This window comes from Balaenoptera musculus, chromosome 10, assembly GCF_009873245.2.
Source record: "Balaenoptera musculus isolate JJ_BM4_2016_0621 chromosome 10, mBalMus1.pri.v3, whole genome shotgun sequence".
Taxonomy (NCBI): Eukaryota; Metazoa; Chordata; class Mammalia; order Artiodactyla; family Balaenopteridae; genus Balaenoptera; species Balaenoptera musculus.
In genome coordinates this window covers 881,112-897,757 of record NC_045794.1, presented here as the reverse complement: position 1 = coordinate 897,757, position 16,646 = coordinate 881,112, and the positions used below count along the sequence as shown (strand labels likewise).

Below are 16,646 nucleotides of genomic sequence, written 5' to 3'. Positions count from 1 at the left end.
CGATGGGGCCCCTCTTGCCCTCTGCCTTCTGACTGAGACCCCTCCACCTTCCGTCCTCTAATTTTCTTTCCTTTCCTCCCTCATTCTCATCTTTTCTGTCCTCATACAACCCTCTCCTTTCCCCTAAATCGGAGGACTGGACTGAAGGATGCTGTCAGGACACAACCCTGGCTCAGCCAGACGGCCATCCATCCAGGCAGCGGGTGTCACTTGTCCCCAGCTGAGCCAGCTGCCGGGGTGTTTGCCAGAGAGCGTCTAAAGCAGAGGGACCTCGAATATTCCCTGAGCTCGTGGAGGAAGTGAGGGAGCTAATTTCACCAGGCCCCAGAATGCTGGCAGGTGCTCCCAAGAGCACTCACTCTGTCTAATGCCGCTTCCTGAGAACCGGCTGCTCTTGCTGGTTTGTTTCCTTGAGTCTGTCTCTCTTTTTCTTCTACATCCTTCAGGCTCACTGTGTCCATCCATGTGTGTGTCTCTCTCTCTCTGTGTCCCTGTCTCTGTCTCTCTGTCTCTCCCCTCTGCCCCCACATATGGGATTTTTGTGAGCGCTCCTGACAAGCTGATTTTATTCATTTATTTTTCATGAGTCGCTTTTGTTGGTTATCTGCTTGAGTGACTGTCCCTCCCAAGGAAGATAAGACAACCCTGGCGATTTTGTAATCAGTCCCGTGTAGCGTGAGTTCTGGCAGGTAACAGCACCTGAGGAGCCGTCGGGCTGCAGGTGAATAACGAGCAGCTCCTGAGGCTTCAGCCACTCCCCAGCACGACGAACAGCACAGGCCGGTCACCACAGTTCAGCACACACAGCCCCTGCTCTGCACCTCTCCTCCAGCCCCCTTGGGGCCTAAGACCCCTCAAGGGATGGTCAGAAGGGCATTTCAACTGAGTGCCTATGACCACAAAGCTTCTCCTTTCTGGCTAGAATCTCCTTCCCCTTCTGGGTGGAATTTTCCTTTGGAGAGACAGATGCAAGCCCACGGGGGAGGGGGCTGCCTTTCCACCCTCCGCCCTCCCATCTTTGGGGTGACCTTCACTTGCTCCCTGCCCTTTTCTGTCCTTGTCTCCGCCTCCCTCATAACCCCCATCTTCCTCTTCCCAGCTCTTCTCTTCCTCAAACCCAATTCCATTCCTCCATTCGTGCCAGACCGAAATGGAAATTGGGCTTAAGAATTGCTTTTGACCATCGGTATTTCCTTCATTTGCCCTCAAATCTGTGGCACTGACCCTCTGCTGTGTGTCTCCCAGTTGACACGTGCTTACTTAGACCTTGCGTCTCCCTCCCAAGAAAGCACTTCATTCAACCTTAGAGAGCTAGCAGTTTACAACAGATACTACTTTGACCTTAAAATTCCTTCCCTGCAGCCACCCCTGGCGGCTCTGACCGTCAGCACCTCCCAACCCCTCCACGTCCACAGGGCCACACCTCAGTTCCCGGGATGTGCGTTTCTCCCGGTTGGAGGAGGGGCTAGAAGGGTAATGAGGACCTCCACCCCTGAACCTATGCCGGCTGGCTCCTGGCCACGAAAGCGGCGTCAGATGTCTCTAGAAGCCCTTGACTCCCGTATCCCCAGCTCTCTGTGTGTACCAGCCTCATATATATCCTCCCACCCTAGGCTAACTGGGGTCTCGCCAACAAAGCCCCAACCTCCCAGACCCCCCGCTACGACACCGTGACATGCTCACAGTTGAACTACCGTCTTGTCTTGCAGATCAAATCGAGATGAGATTAGAGACAGTTGAAGTAGAGAAGCAGAGCCGGTGGGGGGGATGGCAGGCGGAGGGGGGATGCCAGCTGGACCCAGATCTTCAGGTGGTTTGGGATGGAATTGATATCAGATCCACTCCCTGAGTTCTGGACGAGAGTTTTTTGTTTTTTGTTTTTTGTTTTCTAAAGCAAGGCTTCTGTAGGAGGGTAGCCAGTAAAAGATTCACACACTCCTGTGCTGTTGCTTTCGACTCGGTTCAGAGGGATGTGGAATTTCAGTGACCAGATACATAACCGTTGTCTCAGCGGCAGCCTCTGGGATTGGGCCCTTGTCTTGAGGGCCTGTTTGGACTCAGCCTTCCCTGCAGGGAGGCAGGTCATCTGCACCTTTCCAAGCCAGCCTGGCCAGGAGACGCAGCCACGGCGCACAGCTGCTCCAAAGTGTCCTCGAACCGCCGATCACAGAGAACGTCCTGGAAGATAATCAGGATATCGAAATCTACCACCTGGCCCTACCTCCCCGCTAACCCTCGCCTCCCAGCTACGCAAAGAAGGAGGGCCGAGAAAGAGGAGAAGAAGGGAGGGGAAGCAGTCCCTTTTTTATGTGGTCAAGAGCGATTTCCAACAACCTCTCCGTTCTCCAGAGAGACAATGGGATGTAAACTGGGAAACGCCCCACCGATTCTGGCGTCCGTCCGTCCCGGAGAACCCTCTTTGCAGCCTCTGGTGCCCCTCAGTCCCCTCGGCTCCCACGGGTGGTCTAGAGAGAGCACCCCAGTGAGGAGGAACAAGGAGGACATTCCGGAAGCAAAGGCTTCATCCACTGAGGTGCTGCTTCTCATCTGGTCCTGAACTTGGGTCGGAAAGGCAGTTTTCCAGAGCCACCCCAGGTCTTGGGCCGGTTGAACCATGCAAGGTGACCCACATACATGTGCCCATGTGAGGGCAGGGTCTGTCCCCGCTGCTGGCCCAGGGCCTCTCTGACAGTGTCCCACCTCTGCCCCACATGGGGAGGAATAATCTCATTTCATTCCTACCAATTGCAAGAGCAAATTAAGTTAATTGCCCTGATACCCTAACCCCTTGAAAATGACCAGGTCATTAGAAAACAAAGATCAGAATGGGCGGCTGAGGAACAGGCTGCACGCCCCCCGCTCGTGGACACGAGCTGGTGGCAGGCAGGGTGCAGGGCAGGTGACCCCCACTCCCCCGCACCGAAAAGGTAACTCAGGGTCACCGGGAGCGAGTCTGGGGAAGCACCCGAGGGGGGCGGCTCACGCTCTCCGGGCTCCCCATTAATCCTGCACTTGCTCAGAAGGTAGAAGTGATGCTCGGTGGTCCCTCAGGACGTTCTGGGGGATCACAGCGATCGGCAGACACGCTCGCCCGTCTCCTGGCCGCCCGGGCATCTGGGGGTGACCTTGGGCAGCAGTGCGTCCGCCAGCGGTTCTCTGTGGGCAGGGCTGTGCGACGGGCCCCTTCCTGCACTCTCCTGTAGGGATCGCTCTGGGTTGCCTTCTGGCTTTGTTACGACGCGTAGTTACTTTCCAGCCCGTGGACCTTGTAAGCACAGCTCCTGACATGAGGACAGGCGCACGCGAGCGGCTGACAGGTGACCCTGCCCTGGCAAGTCAGAAGCAGCCTCTGAAGTGCAAGGCTCAAGGCTCAAGAAAAAACGAACCCGTGAGTCTCCACATTCTCCCCAAGTGAGGCTCTTTGGACGCTGGGTTCCCAGAGGCCCGTCCTTCCTCTCTACACGGCCCGTCTTGTCTCCTGTCATAGGGATGGATCATGAGGTTACTGGGGACTTCCCTGGCGGCCCAGTGGTTAGGACTCAGCACTTTCACTGCCGAGGGCCCAGGTTCGATCCCTGGTCGGGAAACTAAGATCCCACAAGCTGCGCAGCGCGGCCAAAAAAAAAAAGCTTTACTGAATTAATACATAGTGTTAAAATAATACGATATGCTCAAGGTGATTAGAACAGACCTAAAGGTAAATCTTGGAGTAAAATATGACTTATATAGATGAGGTCTGAAATGGAAGCATAAAAGGCTAAAAACAAGAAAACGACAGTTAAGACATTTAAAAAGCCCAAATGAAGGATTCTGAATGTTTAAGCAGTAAAATAAGTGGTAGTAATTTTTTCACGGTTGGGGGTTAATTCGGTCAGGCCAGGTGACCCAGGCAGGTCCTCTAAAGCACCCCCATTCTGGTCCCATTCAGGATGGGGTTGACCCAGAAGACCTTCAATCATCTGCCCAGGGCTCTTGGAAGTAATGGGCAGTTTGGTGGTTTTCAGGGTGCATCCAAGAAGGGAGCAAGGCTAGAGCCTGCTGGGCACTCGGCCTACAGCCCAGCACTAAGTGCCTGTGGCCTCACCTCCGTGCGGCCCTCACACCCCTCCACCACTGAAGCCCGGGAAACATGGGGCTCCTGACAGGTTAACACTGGGGCGCAAGCCCCTACCAGCCTGGAGCTTCCTCCATGCGTGCGTGTGCGTGTGCGTGGGCGTGTGCGTGTCTGTCTCCGTGTTCTCTCTCAGCCTGCTGGCCGAATCCTAGACACCCCACCCCGTCCAGCCACGTGGGTGGACCTGGCAGCTGCAGACCCTCGTGAAGCACAGGCAGATCCAGACCGTGTTCCGTAAACGACCAGAGAGGCGTCCTGTCCCTTCTCCTCCCTCCCCTCACCCCGTGTCTCCCCCGGTCCCCGAAAAGGACACCTCCCAACTTGCAATGGGAAAAAAAGGAATTTGCTGAGAAATCTGTTACCAAAGAAGTATTTTTCAGTCTGCAAGCAAATGTCTGGTTGTGCACATTTCCGTCCTTCAGAAACCCCATTACATGTTCTCCTTGTTTGTACCTTGAAAACAGAAACACAGGAGCAACTCTCTGAAAGTGGAGGGTAAGAGTGAAGTCGTGACCTTCTAGAAGGAGTTGGCAGCTCAGGCGGCGGGGACCAGTCCAGGCTGTGCTCTGTGTGCGGGGCTAAAGGGCAGGGCACCTTCCCGGATGCAGCTCAGGGCTGCTGTGGGATGCTCCCCTGAGGCCAGGCCCCTAATGAGCCCAGAGTCAGACCCCTGAGAACAGCTTCTCGGGGGGTTAACAATGATGTCCTAAATTGTGTGCAGGGCTTTCCAATTTAATAAACAGATCCGCACTCGGTATCTCAGGCTGGTGTCCAAGGTCCACACCCGGGGATCAGGAGCCTAGCAGGCCCTTCTCCCTCCTGAGCCTCAGCTTGAGGGCTAGCCCCACCGCAGAGGGGGTAACTGAACCTCAGTCTTCCCCTGGACCTGGGGGGCCACTGCCCCTGGGCTCCTTTGCTCAAATACACGTGGGCAAAGAGCAGCCTTGGGCACAGGCAAGGTATCTCGCCTTCAGCTGGCAGTGCTGGGTAAGCGTGTGCAGTGCCAGCCCCTGGAGGCTACCTTAGGACACACGGCTGATTAAAAACAAACAAAACCTCCATCCTCAAAATCCAGAACACCTCCGTGATAACAGGTGTGAATTAGTACTTAATGTGTAGCCAGAGATGGTTCTGGGCAGGAGAACACCCAGAGTCCTCGCTGGGTGGGAGTCCATTCTGGCGGCGCCCGGACCCTGCCAGGCCTGTGCCGTGTACCCTCCACTTGGCCCTCTTGCCCTCTCCTGCCACTGCGTTGCTCCTGTGTTACCGAGACCTAGAATGTCGGGCGTCTTCGTTGGAGACTCATTACAGCTTATCTCTGTCTGCCTTTCTTTAAAGCCAGCTGAACATACCCAATGCTCTCCCTTTATGGTAAGACCGAGCCTCCAGACCACGCTCTCAGCTTCTGTGACCCCCTCTAACATACCCACTTCCCCCACCCGACCCCCAGCATCTTGGAACCCAGCCCCCGATGCATGTTGCCTGTGTCTGCCATGCGCCTTGCCTGCCTGGTCTGTGAGCTGTCGAGTGCTGTTGGTGCGACATTTCCGTCCTTGAGCTTTCCTGTGGGTGGCAGCTCACCGTGACCTTGACTGTCTAATGAGCCACTGGGAGAGAATCGGACCCGAAGGCCATTTCCTGTTAAACGTCCTGAGGACTCTGCTGGCCGATGTCCCCACCCTGAATCTGACGTGGGGTTTGCACGGGGCATCCATGAGCGCCATGGCGAGGCCTCTGGGAGAGAGGAAGGAGAGGTGACATAGCCAGAGACGGGGAGGTCCTCCTAGTCACCAGGCCGCCCTCCAGCTCTGAGTCAAGGCCCCAGTAAGAGGTTAAGCTGGGTTCATTACCCAGAGAGTGGTTGGATTTCCTATCACCCCGACAGTGTTACCTGTGAGGGGCATTAAAACTAGGCCACGCCCGCTTCACTGCAGCAGACCGTCTGGTGGGAGCCGCTTCTGCTCTAGGAATCTTTGGCTAAAGTGAGAGAGAGGCTGACCGGTGTGACCTTGAAGTCTCCTTGGAACAGCTGTCTCCAAGAGGCTGCCGTCACAGGCTTCAAACGTGGGCCAAGCGTGAGTTTTTAGCAGGGCCGGTGAGTGGGTTGATTCCCCGAGCCCCAGAAGTCAGCAGACAGAGGCAAGATCGGTGGGGATGTTTCCTGACGAAGCCCACGACCATAGCCGGAAGGGCTGAGCCTGGACGTGTTGCCCGTATGTCACCGGTCAGTAGAGCATAAGGCACCTGCAGCGTCGGGAGGGCTCTGAGCCCAGGACGAGCTCAGACTGGAGGCTTGAGTTTTGCTTTTTAACGAGTCAGATGCAGATGCCTCTGCGGCGCCAACCTCCCAGACTCTTGATGCCCAGCTGAGGTTCCGTGTAAGCTGGCGCTCTCTTCTTCTTTCTCCCTTCCCAAGCACAGTGGGGCTGATGGCTGAGTTCCAAAGCCCTGAGCCTCCTCTACCGCTTCCTCTGGGGGAACACCACCTCCTTTTAAGGAGAGAAAGTAGAATTTCAAGTAGGTACACGGGTGACAGAAATGCAGAGATGAAGGGCATCAAAGACTTCAGAATGCAGACAGGTAGGGCCCGGGGTCCAGACGGCCTGCTGCCAGGGCCCTCCCAGCCCCTGTGGCCCCCCAGCCACCAGCCCGCCCCAGGGGAGCAGCTCTGGTTCAGAAGGAGAAGGATAGATGCCTCCTGCCCCGGGAGGAGCAGGGTGTGCTGGCGCGTGTAAAACCTGCCCCCCTCGTGGGGCTCCTGTTCTGACCGGGGTGAGGGGAGAGGCCCCTGGAGCCCTGGCCACAGGGCTAGAACCAGGAGCCGCGAGGGCTCCAGCGCTGGTGGGATTTTCGTGGGCGTGGCCAGGCCGGATCTGACCTGGAGACGGTCAGAAATGAAGCCAGAGGAGTGGGCGTTGAGAATCGGGGCCCACGTGGGGCCCAGCAACCACCCAGAGATGCCTGCGAGCAGGGGGCCTGCAGCGGGAGCAGTAACAGGAAGCCCAGAGGTCCGTTCTCTCCTGGTGCCCACGGGGTGGGGGCTGCACTCGCTCTGGGGAACCGGCCGGCTCCCGGGGCCACCACCCCAGCCCTCTGGCCGGTGTGGGCAGGAGGAGGGCCGGGCGTCAGTGTGTGCTCATTGTCCTCGGGTCTGGAGGAGAGGGTGGCAGGGCTGCGTGTCCGGCCCCTGAGCCCCGGCTGCCCCAGGCCCAGCAGCCCCGGCCCACTCCAGGACGCCCCTGGGGAGCCACCCGCCCTGAGCAGGACCCCTCGGTCCTCTCACCGCAGGGATCCCGTCCAGGGCTCACGCTCCACTGCCCGGGCCCCCACCCCTCCCAGGCCTGCGCAGCCGGCGGGCCCAGGGCAGAGGGGGGCGGAGGGGCAGCAGGGGCCGCGGCCCGGGCTCTGTCGCCGCGCCCACAGCCCAGGCCCACCCGCAGCCATGGGGGGAGGTGGCACACAGAGTGCTGAGGCTGGGCAGCCCCCGCCCCCCAGGTCCTCCAGAGCGCCGGTCCCTCTCGGGACGCCGGACCCTCGGCTGAGCCAAGCAGGGGGGCGGCAGGAGCACCGGGGCGGCTCTCGGCCTAGATTTCAGAGCAGATGCAATTTCTAGGGACTCGCCTGCTGCCCCCACCCCCGCCCCCGCCCCCACCCCGGGGGCTTAAGACCAGGGATGCTGGGGCAGAGGCTCGGGGCCTGGGCACGGCCGGGCGCCGCAGAGGCCTGGGGCTGGGCCTACCCGTGGGCGCCGGGAGAGTCGAGCGCAGCCGGCCCCCGCCGCCCGCCTGCGTGTTAACTGCTGTGTTAACGGCCCCAGAACGCGGAAGAGAACTCCCGCATCTCCATCACCTTCTTCCGCCTCTTCCGGGTCATGCGCCTGGTCAAGCTGCTGAGCCGTGGGGAGGGCATCCGGACGCTGCTGTGGACGTTCATCAAGTCCTTCCAGGTACCCCCCGGCGCCCCCCCAGGCCCCACCTGGGGCGGTGCTCCCAGCGGAGGGGCGGCTGCAAGCGCTCTGCTTTCTTCTCTCCTGTGGATTTGCCCCGAGAATTGACGGCACAGAGGGGTTCTGGGGTGGAAGAGGTTTGAAAGCCGTGGGCAGAGGTGACCCGATGACCCCTACGGCCGCTCCCAATTCGGGTGTTGGCACCCTCGTCCCGGCAGTGGTTCAGCAGGGTCTGCTGTCCGCACCTGCTTAGGGACTTAGCCGGACTCCCCGGGACCCTGGTGTGCCCCGTGTGGACCCAGGGCTGCCAACTGCGGGGCCAGTTCTCTGCCCCCAGCACTCGTTTCCTTCTGTGAAAGCAGAATGACGGTGGCCCCGGCCTCAGCCGTGGGTGACTGTACCGGCCCCACGTGCTCACCCACCCCCGACGTTTCCTGGGCGCCACTGAAGGTGGAGCCCGCGCCCCCCCAGGCCAGACGGCCCGTAGTCCTGCGGTGCCCCCTAGTGGTGTGTGGGCTCCGTCCACCCCGTGAGCCGCGCGGCCTCCTCCCCGGGAGGAGGTGGGGAGCACGCCGCGTGAGTAAAGCGCAGAGACCGGCCGCGGGCCAGGCACTGCCCAAGCATCTCGTGAGCCTTAAATCAGCCAGGCCCCAAAACCCCCTGAGGTCATTACTTTTCTTCCCATTTTTCAGATGAGGACACTGAGGCCCACAGAGGTTAAGCCCAGCCCAGCTCCCACAGCCACAGTGGCGGAAGTGGGCTTGAGCCCAGGGTCTCGCTTTTGTCTAGTGCCCCTTTGTCCTGCCTTTCCTACACCTGGCGGAACAGCTTACAGCTGTGAGGGGGGGAGGGGCTGCTGGGTGTCCCCCACGGCCCTCCGGCTGCACGAGGACAGGTGGGTGGCGGGAGGGTGTTTTGCTCTTTCTAAATTGTACCAACGGAGCATCATGCCAGGTCCCGAGCTCAGAGCCCATCTTTCTGGGCAGACCTCCCCAGGTCTCAGGTGCTTGAAACCCAGGTGAGGGGAGGGGTCGGCACCAGGCTCAGGCTGCTCCCATTTAGTGCCCAGAACGTCTGCGGGGCTCCTGGAAGTGCCCCCCAAGCCAGGCAGCAGCTGGCGACTGAAGAGACGCCGCCCGGGGAGGGGTCCAGCCACCGGTCCCCCGCCGACTTCACGGCATCTGTGTGCCCCTGCCAGGCCCTGCCCTACGTTGCTCTCCTGATTGTGATGCTGTTCTTCATCTACACCGTGATCGGGATGCAGGTAGGACAGGCTCCCCGCTGTCTCCTCGGGCCCGGCCCCCAGCCCACATCCCCTGACACCCGCCCCTCCTTCTGAGGCTGGAAAGGTCACCGGAATTGGAACTTTCCCCCCACCCCCGTGGTGTCCTGGGGGTGCACAGCTCTGAGACCCTCTCTCCCCGTTGCCCCTGGCTCAGGTTCCACTCTCTATAGGGAAAAACTCCCCCAAGTTATGTGAAGGGCCTATTTGTTAATTATTCCTCAGTAAAGTATTTTTTAAAGAGGAAAGAAAAATAGTCTCAAGAACCTGCAGCCAAGAAAAAGAAAAAAGAAAGAGGAAGGCCAGTGAGCCTTGTCCCTGCACAGACGCAGGGTCGAGGTCTCAGCCTCCGCCCGCTCTCAGCCCCCCTCCCGCGGGGCCCAGGGCCCCTCCCGAGGGCCGAGGGCACTTTTCTTGGATGCTTGTCCGGAGTGGGGGGCTGGGATCAGGGGCTGGACAGGGCAGCAGGTACCTGCCCCCGCGAGGCCTTCCAGGTCGCAGAGGGGACTCTGTTCAGCTTATGGGCCAGCCCGTCCAGGGTCAGCTGTGACCCCTGAAGAGACCATTGAACGATGGGTGGGAACCAGGACCCCTCTGTCCACAGCTCACGGACCACATCCTCTCCCCCTGCCAGGTGTTCGGGAAAATCGCCCTGAATGACACGACAGAGATCAACAGGAACAACAACTTCCAGACCTTCCCCCAGGCCGTGCTGCTCCTCTTCAGGTGAGTGTGCAGACAGGTGCGGACAGGTGCACACGGGGACTCCTGCTCGGTGCGGCCCTGGCCTGGGTGCACGACGAGAACTGGGGCTGGGGGGCTGGGAAGCCCCCTGACCGGGAAGCCTTCCTTTCACTGTCATTTATAATGACTGGACACGGCCCCTGCCGCTGACTCTGGAAGCCAGTAGGGGATCAAAATCAAACTCCAAGAGCACCCTGGTTCGAAGCTGAGCCAGGCCTGCAGCACACTCGCTATGTGACCTTGAGTGACCTTGAGCAAGACAGCAGATGACTCCGAGCCTCAGTTTCCTCCTAAGACAAGCCCAGCTGCTGGAGTTGGTGCCACTGTCTGTGTCAGTGGTTCCGTCCACGGCACTTAGTTCCCCCCTTGGCTGAGCCAGCGCCAGCCCTCACCCTCTGGGGAGGCCGCGGCCACAGGTATAGCTGGGGGAGGGGTGTGTCCCGCCCGACCCCGAGGGAAGGATTCCGTGCGGCAGCCCCACGTCCTTCCTCCTCTGGATCCCAGTGACCCCCTGGGCTACCCCTCCTCTGGCTCTTCTCACCATCCTGCTCATCACAGCCTGGGCTCTGGGACCCCTCACCTGGTCCAGGGCTGGTGGTGATGAGAACTGTTTACTCAGTCCCTGGGCCAGATGATGCCTAGAGTCCATTCCAGCACCTGTACTCTCCATGCTAAGGTGCTGGGAGAGGCATTGAGCCCTTACCATCCCCTGGGGTTCTCTCCGAAGATCCAGGGATCCTCCCCATCAAATAACCCCACCTTCACTATGCTCTGTGGAATCCTTTTCCCACATCCAAGCCCACAAATCCTTACTGCTCAAAATGTGTTCAATCAGAATGGCAGTCCCCTTAAATATCAGTCCGACATCACCCTCCCTCAGATGGTAGCCGTGAGAACACAGGGCCATCATCAACCACAGCCTCACAGCAACATTTACGCCTGAGCCGCATTTTAATATGGGATTTGGACACATGTGAGCCGGGGCACATGGGTCTCCCCTCTCCTTTCCTAAAGTCCTTGGCGACAGGAGATAGTTTGTAAAAGAACAAGGAAGGATAAAAGCCAAGAAAGAGTGCCATTTTGAGCCAGCAGTGCTGAGGAAGTCTTCAACGGAGGCAAGCAGATGGGATTCAATGGACAAAGGACCAGGTTCGGAGGAAAACACATCCCAAAGCCGGTGAGCCTGTGAAGGAGCGAGAGCGTCCAGGGCCTCCCCAAGCTCAGGGTCCACAGGGGCCAGGCACCAGGACAGCTGGGGCCACAACCACACTGCCTCCTTGGGGAGCCGCGTTTGGAGAGCGTTTGCTGATGCCCACAAGCTGAAAGCAGAGCCCTGCCGCCACAGCCTGGGCTTTGGGGTCTAAGAAGTAGAGCAGGGCCCCAAGGGAACCCACCCTTTCAGAGAAGCTACCTGTCCACCCCACCTGGCAGCACGTCTCGTCTTGTCTTCCATGGTCCCCAGAGATGCTCCTGCAACGAGAACTTGGTCCACAGAGTTGTGTACTGGGCTCTCAATCACAAAGAGCAGTAACAGTCACCCCAAAGTACTGGGGGCAAACCAATGTCAAAAAAGAAGTCACCACACTCACCTAACAGATGAATGAACACATCGGGAGGAAGAGAATAGGGAGAGGAAAAATATTTGAAAATAAGCACAATTTGTGTCTTTAGAGAGATTATAGAACCTGGCACATCTGTCAAATTAGAAAGGAGTGGGAGGAGGAGGAGAAGTCATTATTAATGAGAACAAATTAACGAGAGAATTAATTAAATTTAATTAAAGAGAGAACTCAGAAAATATACAATTGTTAAAATATTTATTTGTTTATTTATTTATTTGGGGCTGCACTGGGTCTTCACTGCTGCGCACGGGCTTCCTCTAGCTACAGCGAGCGGGGGCTACTCTTCATTGTGGTGCACGAGGTCTAGGCACACAGGCTTCAGTAGTTGTGGCGCACGGGCTTAGTTGCTCCATGGCATGTGGGATCTTCCCGGACCAGGGCTCGAACCCGTGTCCCCTGCATTGGCAGGCGGATTCTTAACCACTGTGCCACCAGGGAAGTCCTAGTTGTTGGAATATTTTTTAAATGGACATAGCTTAAGAAGGAATTAATGATCTGAAAGACCAAGCCAGGAATTGTCTCAGTGTACAGCCAGAAGGACAAAGAGATCGACATAAAAGTTAACACATGGAGGATAGAGCCAGAAAATCCCATCTTTATGATACAAATTGAGACAAAAAAGAACTGAAGGAATGGAGACAAGGAAATACAGGAATGAGCAAAGAAAATTTCAAATGAAGATACATGCCTTCAGATTGAAAGGCCTAGTAAGTGCAGAACAGGTTAATCCAAAAGACCCGTAGCTAGACGCATGATGAAGTTTCAGAAAACCAAGAGTAAAGAAAATATCCTAAAAGTTTCCAAAGAGGAAAAGTCAATTACTTTCAACAGTATCAATTGTCATTAGAATTCTCATCATCATCTACTGTATAACAGAAGACAAATGAGTAATATATTTAGGATTAGGAGGGAAATATATTACTGAACCTAGACTCCTATAATGCAGCCTAATCAGCATTCAACTAACAAAGCAAAATAAAGATGTTTCCAGAAGTGTAAGAACCCAGGAAGTTTACCACATAAACCTTCTCTGAAACGATTACACAAGGATGTATTTCCACACAATGAAAGATTAATCTAAGAAGTCGAGTGGGCAGAGAAATGCTATGAGTAAAGAACCACTGAAGTTCATAGTTCTGAGCTTTCAGCAAAGAAATTATAAAGCTCATGTTAATTCTAAATAATTGTTGAGGGAAAATATCTAAAACCTTGAATGCAATTTGGAAGTAAAATCCCATATTATCTCAACAAGGCAGGAATGATGAGAAACATGAAAGTGTGTGAAGATTCTTCTCCTGTTTGGGGAGAAGAAATAGATACTGTTCAGCTCTATGCATGGGGAGGGGGATGTGCGTATAAACAGATGTTAAATATTTAAAAGTCAACCGTTAGAAAAACAGAAATGGGATAGTACATTCTAGACCACTAGAAGAAAAAAAAAAAGAAAACCTTAGCAATTTAGCAAAAGGAAGGAAAGACGAAAGAAGGCAGGAAAGAAAGAAAATTAAAACATAAAGTGACAGGAAAGAAAACAAAGATATTAATAATCACTAAAAATTAAAATCTTCTATTAAAAGATACTCTAAGCTTGGCTTTAAGAAATCTAGCCGTAGCCTGTTTATAATAGACGGAGTAAAATAAAATGACCTAAAGAGGACAAAAATAAAGAAACAGAAAAAGAATACCAGACAATGCTTACCTAAGTAGGTATAGTAATAGCGACATCAGAAGAAATAAAATTCCAGGTGAAAGGCATTAAACAGGACAAAGAAGGATATTTGATATTGATAAAAGATATAATCCATTGAGAATATATAACAATCATTAAAGCACATAAGCCTAACAATATAGTTTGGAAATATGTCAGTCAGACCCGGATAGAACAATAAGGAGAAAATTCACACACACACACTCACACAAAGTGGGAGACTTTGATACAGTGTGTAGAAAATGACAGATCATACCTGTGTACATATAACTGAATCACCGTGCTGTACACCTGAAACTAACACAACATTGTTCATCAACTATACCCCAATATAAAATAAAAAGTTAAAAAAAAATCTAAACTATAGGAAACTACCAAAAAAAGAAAAAGAAAAAGGAAATGACAGGTTAGAATAAAATAGAAGAAAGGGCAAAGAACATCTAAATAACACAATTAACAAACTTCATCTAATAAGTTTATACTCAATAAATGGCAAAAAACAAAGTTCTTTTTAAGCCCCAGAAACATTCATAAAAATTAGGCAAGATTTAAGTCACAAAGAAGAATTCAATAAATTCTAAAACTTCTCTGACTTCAATACATAAAAAATTAGGAATTAACCATAAAACCAGTAGTCCCTCCAAAATCTGTTCACTTAAATGTTTAGAGCCACTCTTCTAAATAACTCACAGCTGGGGCTTCCCTGGTGGCGCAGTGGTTGAGAATCTGCCTGCCAATGCAGGGGACACGGGTTCGAGCCCCGGTCTGGGAAGATCCCATATGCCGCGGAGCAACTAGGCTCATGCACCACAACTACTGAGCCTGCGCGTCTGGAGCCTGTGCTCCGCAACAAGACAGGCCGCGATAATGAGAGGCCCGCGCACCGCGATGAAGAGTGGCTCCCACTCGCTGCAACTAGAGAAAGCCCTCGCACAGAAACGAAGACCCAACACAACCATAAATAATAAATAAATTAATTAAAAAAAAAAATCAACTGGAAGACCCAGTAAATGGTTTAAATAACTCACAGCTGAGGCTACAAACTACTCAGAAATGAGAATGTGAACACACTATATCTTCCTTTTTTTTTTTTTTAATGAGACTGCCTCACCTAAGCCTGAGATTGTTTGGTTTATTTTTTTTTTAAGATTTATTTATTATTTTTATTTATTTATTTATTTATTTTTGGCTGCTTTGAGTCTTATTTGCAGCATGCGGGATCTTTCGTTGTGGCACACGGGCTTCTCTCTAGTTGTGGCGTGCAGGTTTCTCTTCTCCATTTGTAGCGTGCAGGCTCCTGGGCGCGTGGGCTCTGTAGTTGTGACACGGGTTCCAGAGCATGTGGGCTCTGTAGTTTGCGGCACGTGGGCTCTAGTTGAGGCGTGCGAGCTCAGTAGTCATGGTGCATGGGCTTAGTTGCCCTGCAGCATGTGGGATCTTAGTTCCCTGACCAGGGATCGAACCCATGTGCCCTGCATTGCAAGGCAGATTTTTTACCACTGGACCACCAGGGAAGTCCCACGCTATATCTTAAATTTATGAGATGCACCAGTAAGCCAAAGGACAATTCAGAGCCAAAATTAACTTTTTTTTTTAATTTACAGTAAGTAAATGAATAAATGGAAAAAGAATAGGAAAATAACCCCAAAGTGTGAAGGAATGCATTTATTAAAATAAAAGCAGAAATTAATAAAATATGAAACAAAAACATTCATCAATAAACCCTAAATCTGATTCTTTGAAAAGACCAATAAATAGACAAACTTTCATCCAATTCAATTTTTTTAAAAAGACGCAACAGCAGGAATAAGAAAAGCAACATAATTATAGATGTGGAGTGATTTTTAGAATGATGAGAATATTATGAACAAATGAATGCCAATATATTTGAGTATCTAGATGAACTAGATGCTTTTGTATAGGAAAAGAGAAATCACAAAAATTGTCTTGAGAAGAATATTTTTTTAATTAACCACAACAGAAATTGGAAAGGTAGTCAAAATTTTAGTCCTCTAAAAGGCTAGATCCAATATATTTATGTTTACTATTTGCCAAAATATCAAAGAATAAATCATTCCTATGTTACATAAACTTTCCAGGAGTAAAAATGGGTAGGAAACCTCTTTCTGTAAGACTAACATACGGCTGATACCAATAAGAAAGGGAAGAAAGTAAGAAATATAGATATAAAAATGTGTAGACATAACTATCTTTGTTTACAAACAACAGGCTAATCCAACTAGAAAACCCAAGCAAAGCAACTCAAAAGCCTTTATAACAATTAAAAGGATCAGGAAGGTGACAATTAACAAAGGAAAACAATCACTTTCATGTACTGATAATGTACTAGTCTGGGCAGCCTACTGTAACACCATAAATGGAGTGGCTCAAACAGCAGACATTTCTTTCTCACATTTCTGGAGGCTGGAAGTCCAAGATCAAGGTTTCATGATTCTGTTCCTGGTGGGAGCCTCTTCCTGGCCTGCAGACGGTGGCCTTATCGCCGTGTCCCCGCTTGGTGGAGAGAGAGGAGAGCGCCAGTCTCCCTTCCTGTTCTTATAAAGATGCTAATCTCATCACGAGGCCCCAGCCCCATGACCTGATCTAAACTTAAGTGCCTGCCAATGCTGTCACATTGAGGTTTGGGGCCGCAACATACAAATTCTGAGGGGACTCACACATTCAGTCCGTAACAGGTAATAGCTGATCCATAAATATAATAAATGAGCTCATAAGCTGTCACTTTTTCAACATGATACTGCAAGTTTTATCCAATGCAATAAGACGAGAAAAATAAACCAAAGGGTAAGAATTGGAGAAGAGGGGGCTTCCCTGGTGGCGCAGTGGTTGAGAATCTGCCTGCTAATGCAGGGGACACGGGTTCGCACCCTGGTCTGGGAAGATCCCACATGCCGCGGAGCAACTAGGCCTGTGAGCCACAACTACTGAGCCTGCGCGTCTGGAGCCTGTGCTCCGCAACAAGAGAGGCCACAATAGTGAGAGGCCCGTGCACCGCGATGAAGAGTAGCCCCCGCTTGCCACAACTGCAGGAAGCCCTAGCACAGAAACGAAGACCCAACATAGCAATCAATCAATAAATCTTTAAAAAAAATAAATAAATAAGTAGTAGGTTTCTCTTTAAAAAAAAAAAAAGAATTGGAGAAGAGGAAAAAATTAAATGCCAAAAAAATTGATTGCCAAACTCAACAACAAGAAAATAAACAATCCAA

At 52.8% G+C, this 16,646-nt stretch overlaps 1 protein-coding gene across 11 annotated transcripts in view; it reads left to right on the top strand.

Annotated features, from left to right (window-relative positions):
* CACNA1C (calcium voltage-gated channel subunit alpha1 C) overlaps positions 1–16,646 on the top strand; it is a 557,739-nt gene that overhangs the window by 514,538 nt on the left and 26,555 nt on the right. For 7 of the 11 annotated variants that reach the window (XM_036865102.1, XM_036865108.1, XM_036865103.1 and 4 more), the window contains 4 exons: positions 5,453–5,485; positions 7,932–8,060; positions 9,259–9,324; positions 9,977–10,068. In XM_036865102.1, coding sequence (XP_036720997.1) covers positions 5,453–5,485; positions 7,932–8,060; positions 9,259–9,324; positions 9,977–10,068 — 320 coding nt within the window. The remainder of the gene's footprint in view (positions 1–5,452; positions 5,486–7,931; positions 8,061–9,258; positions 9,325–9,976; positions 10,069–16,646) is intronic. The other 4 variants (XM_036865106.1, XM_036865109.1, XM_036865107.1 and 1 more) reach the window with 1 other exon arrangement.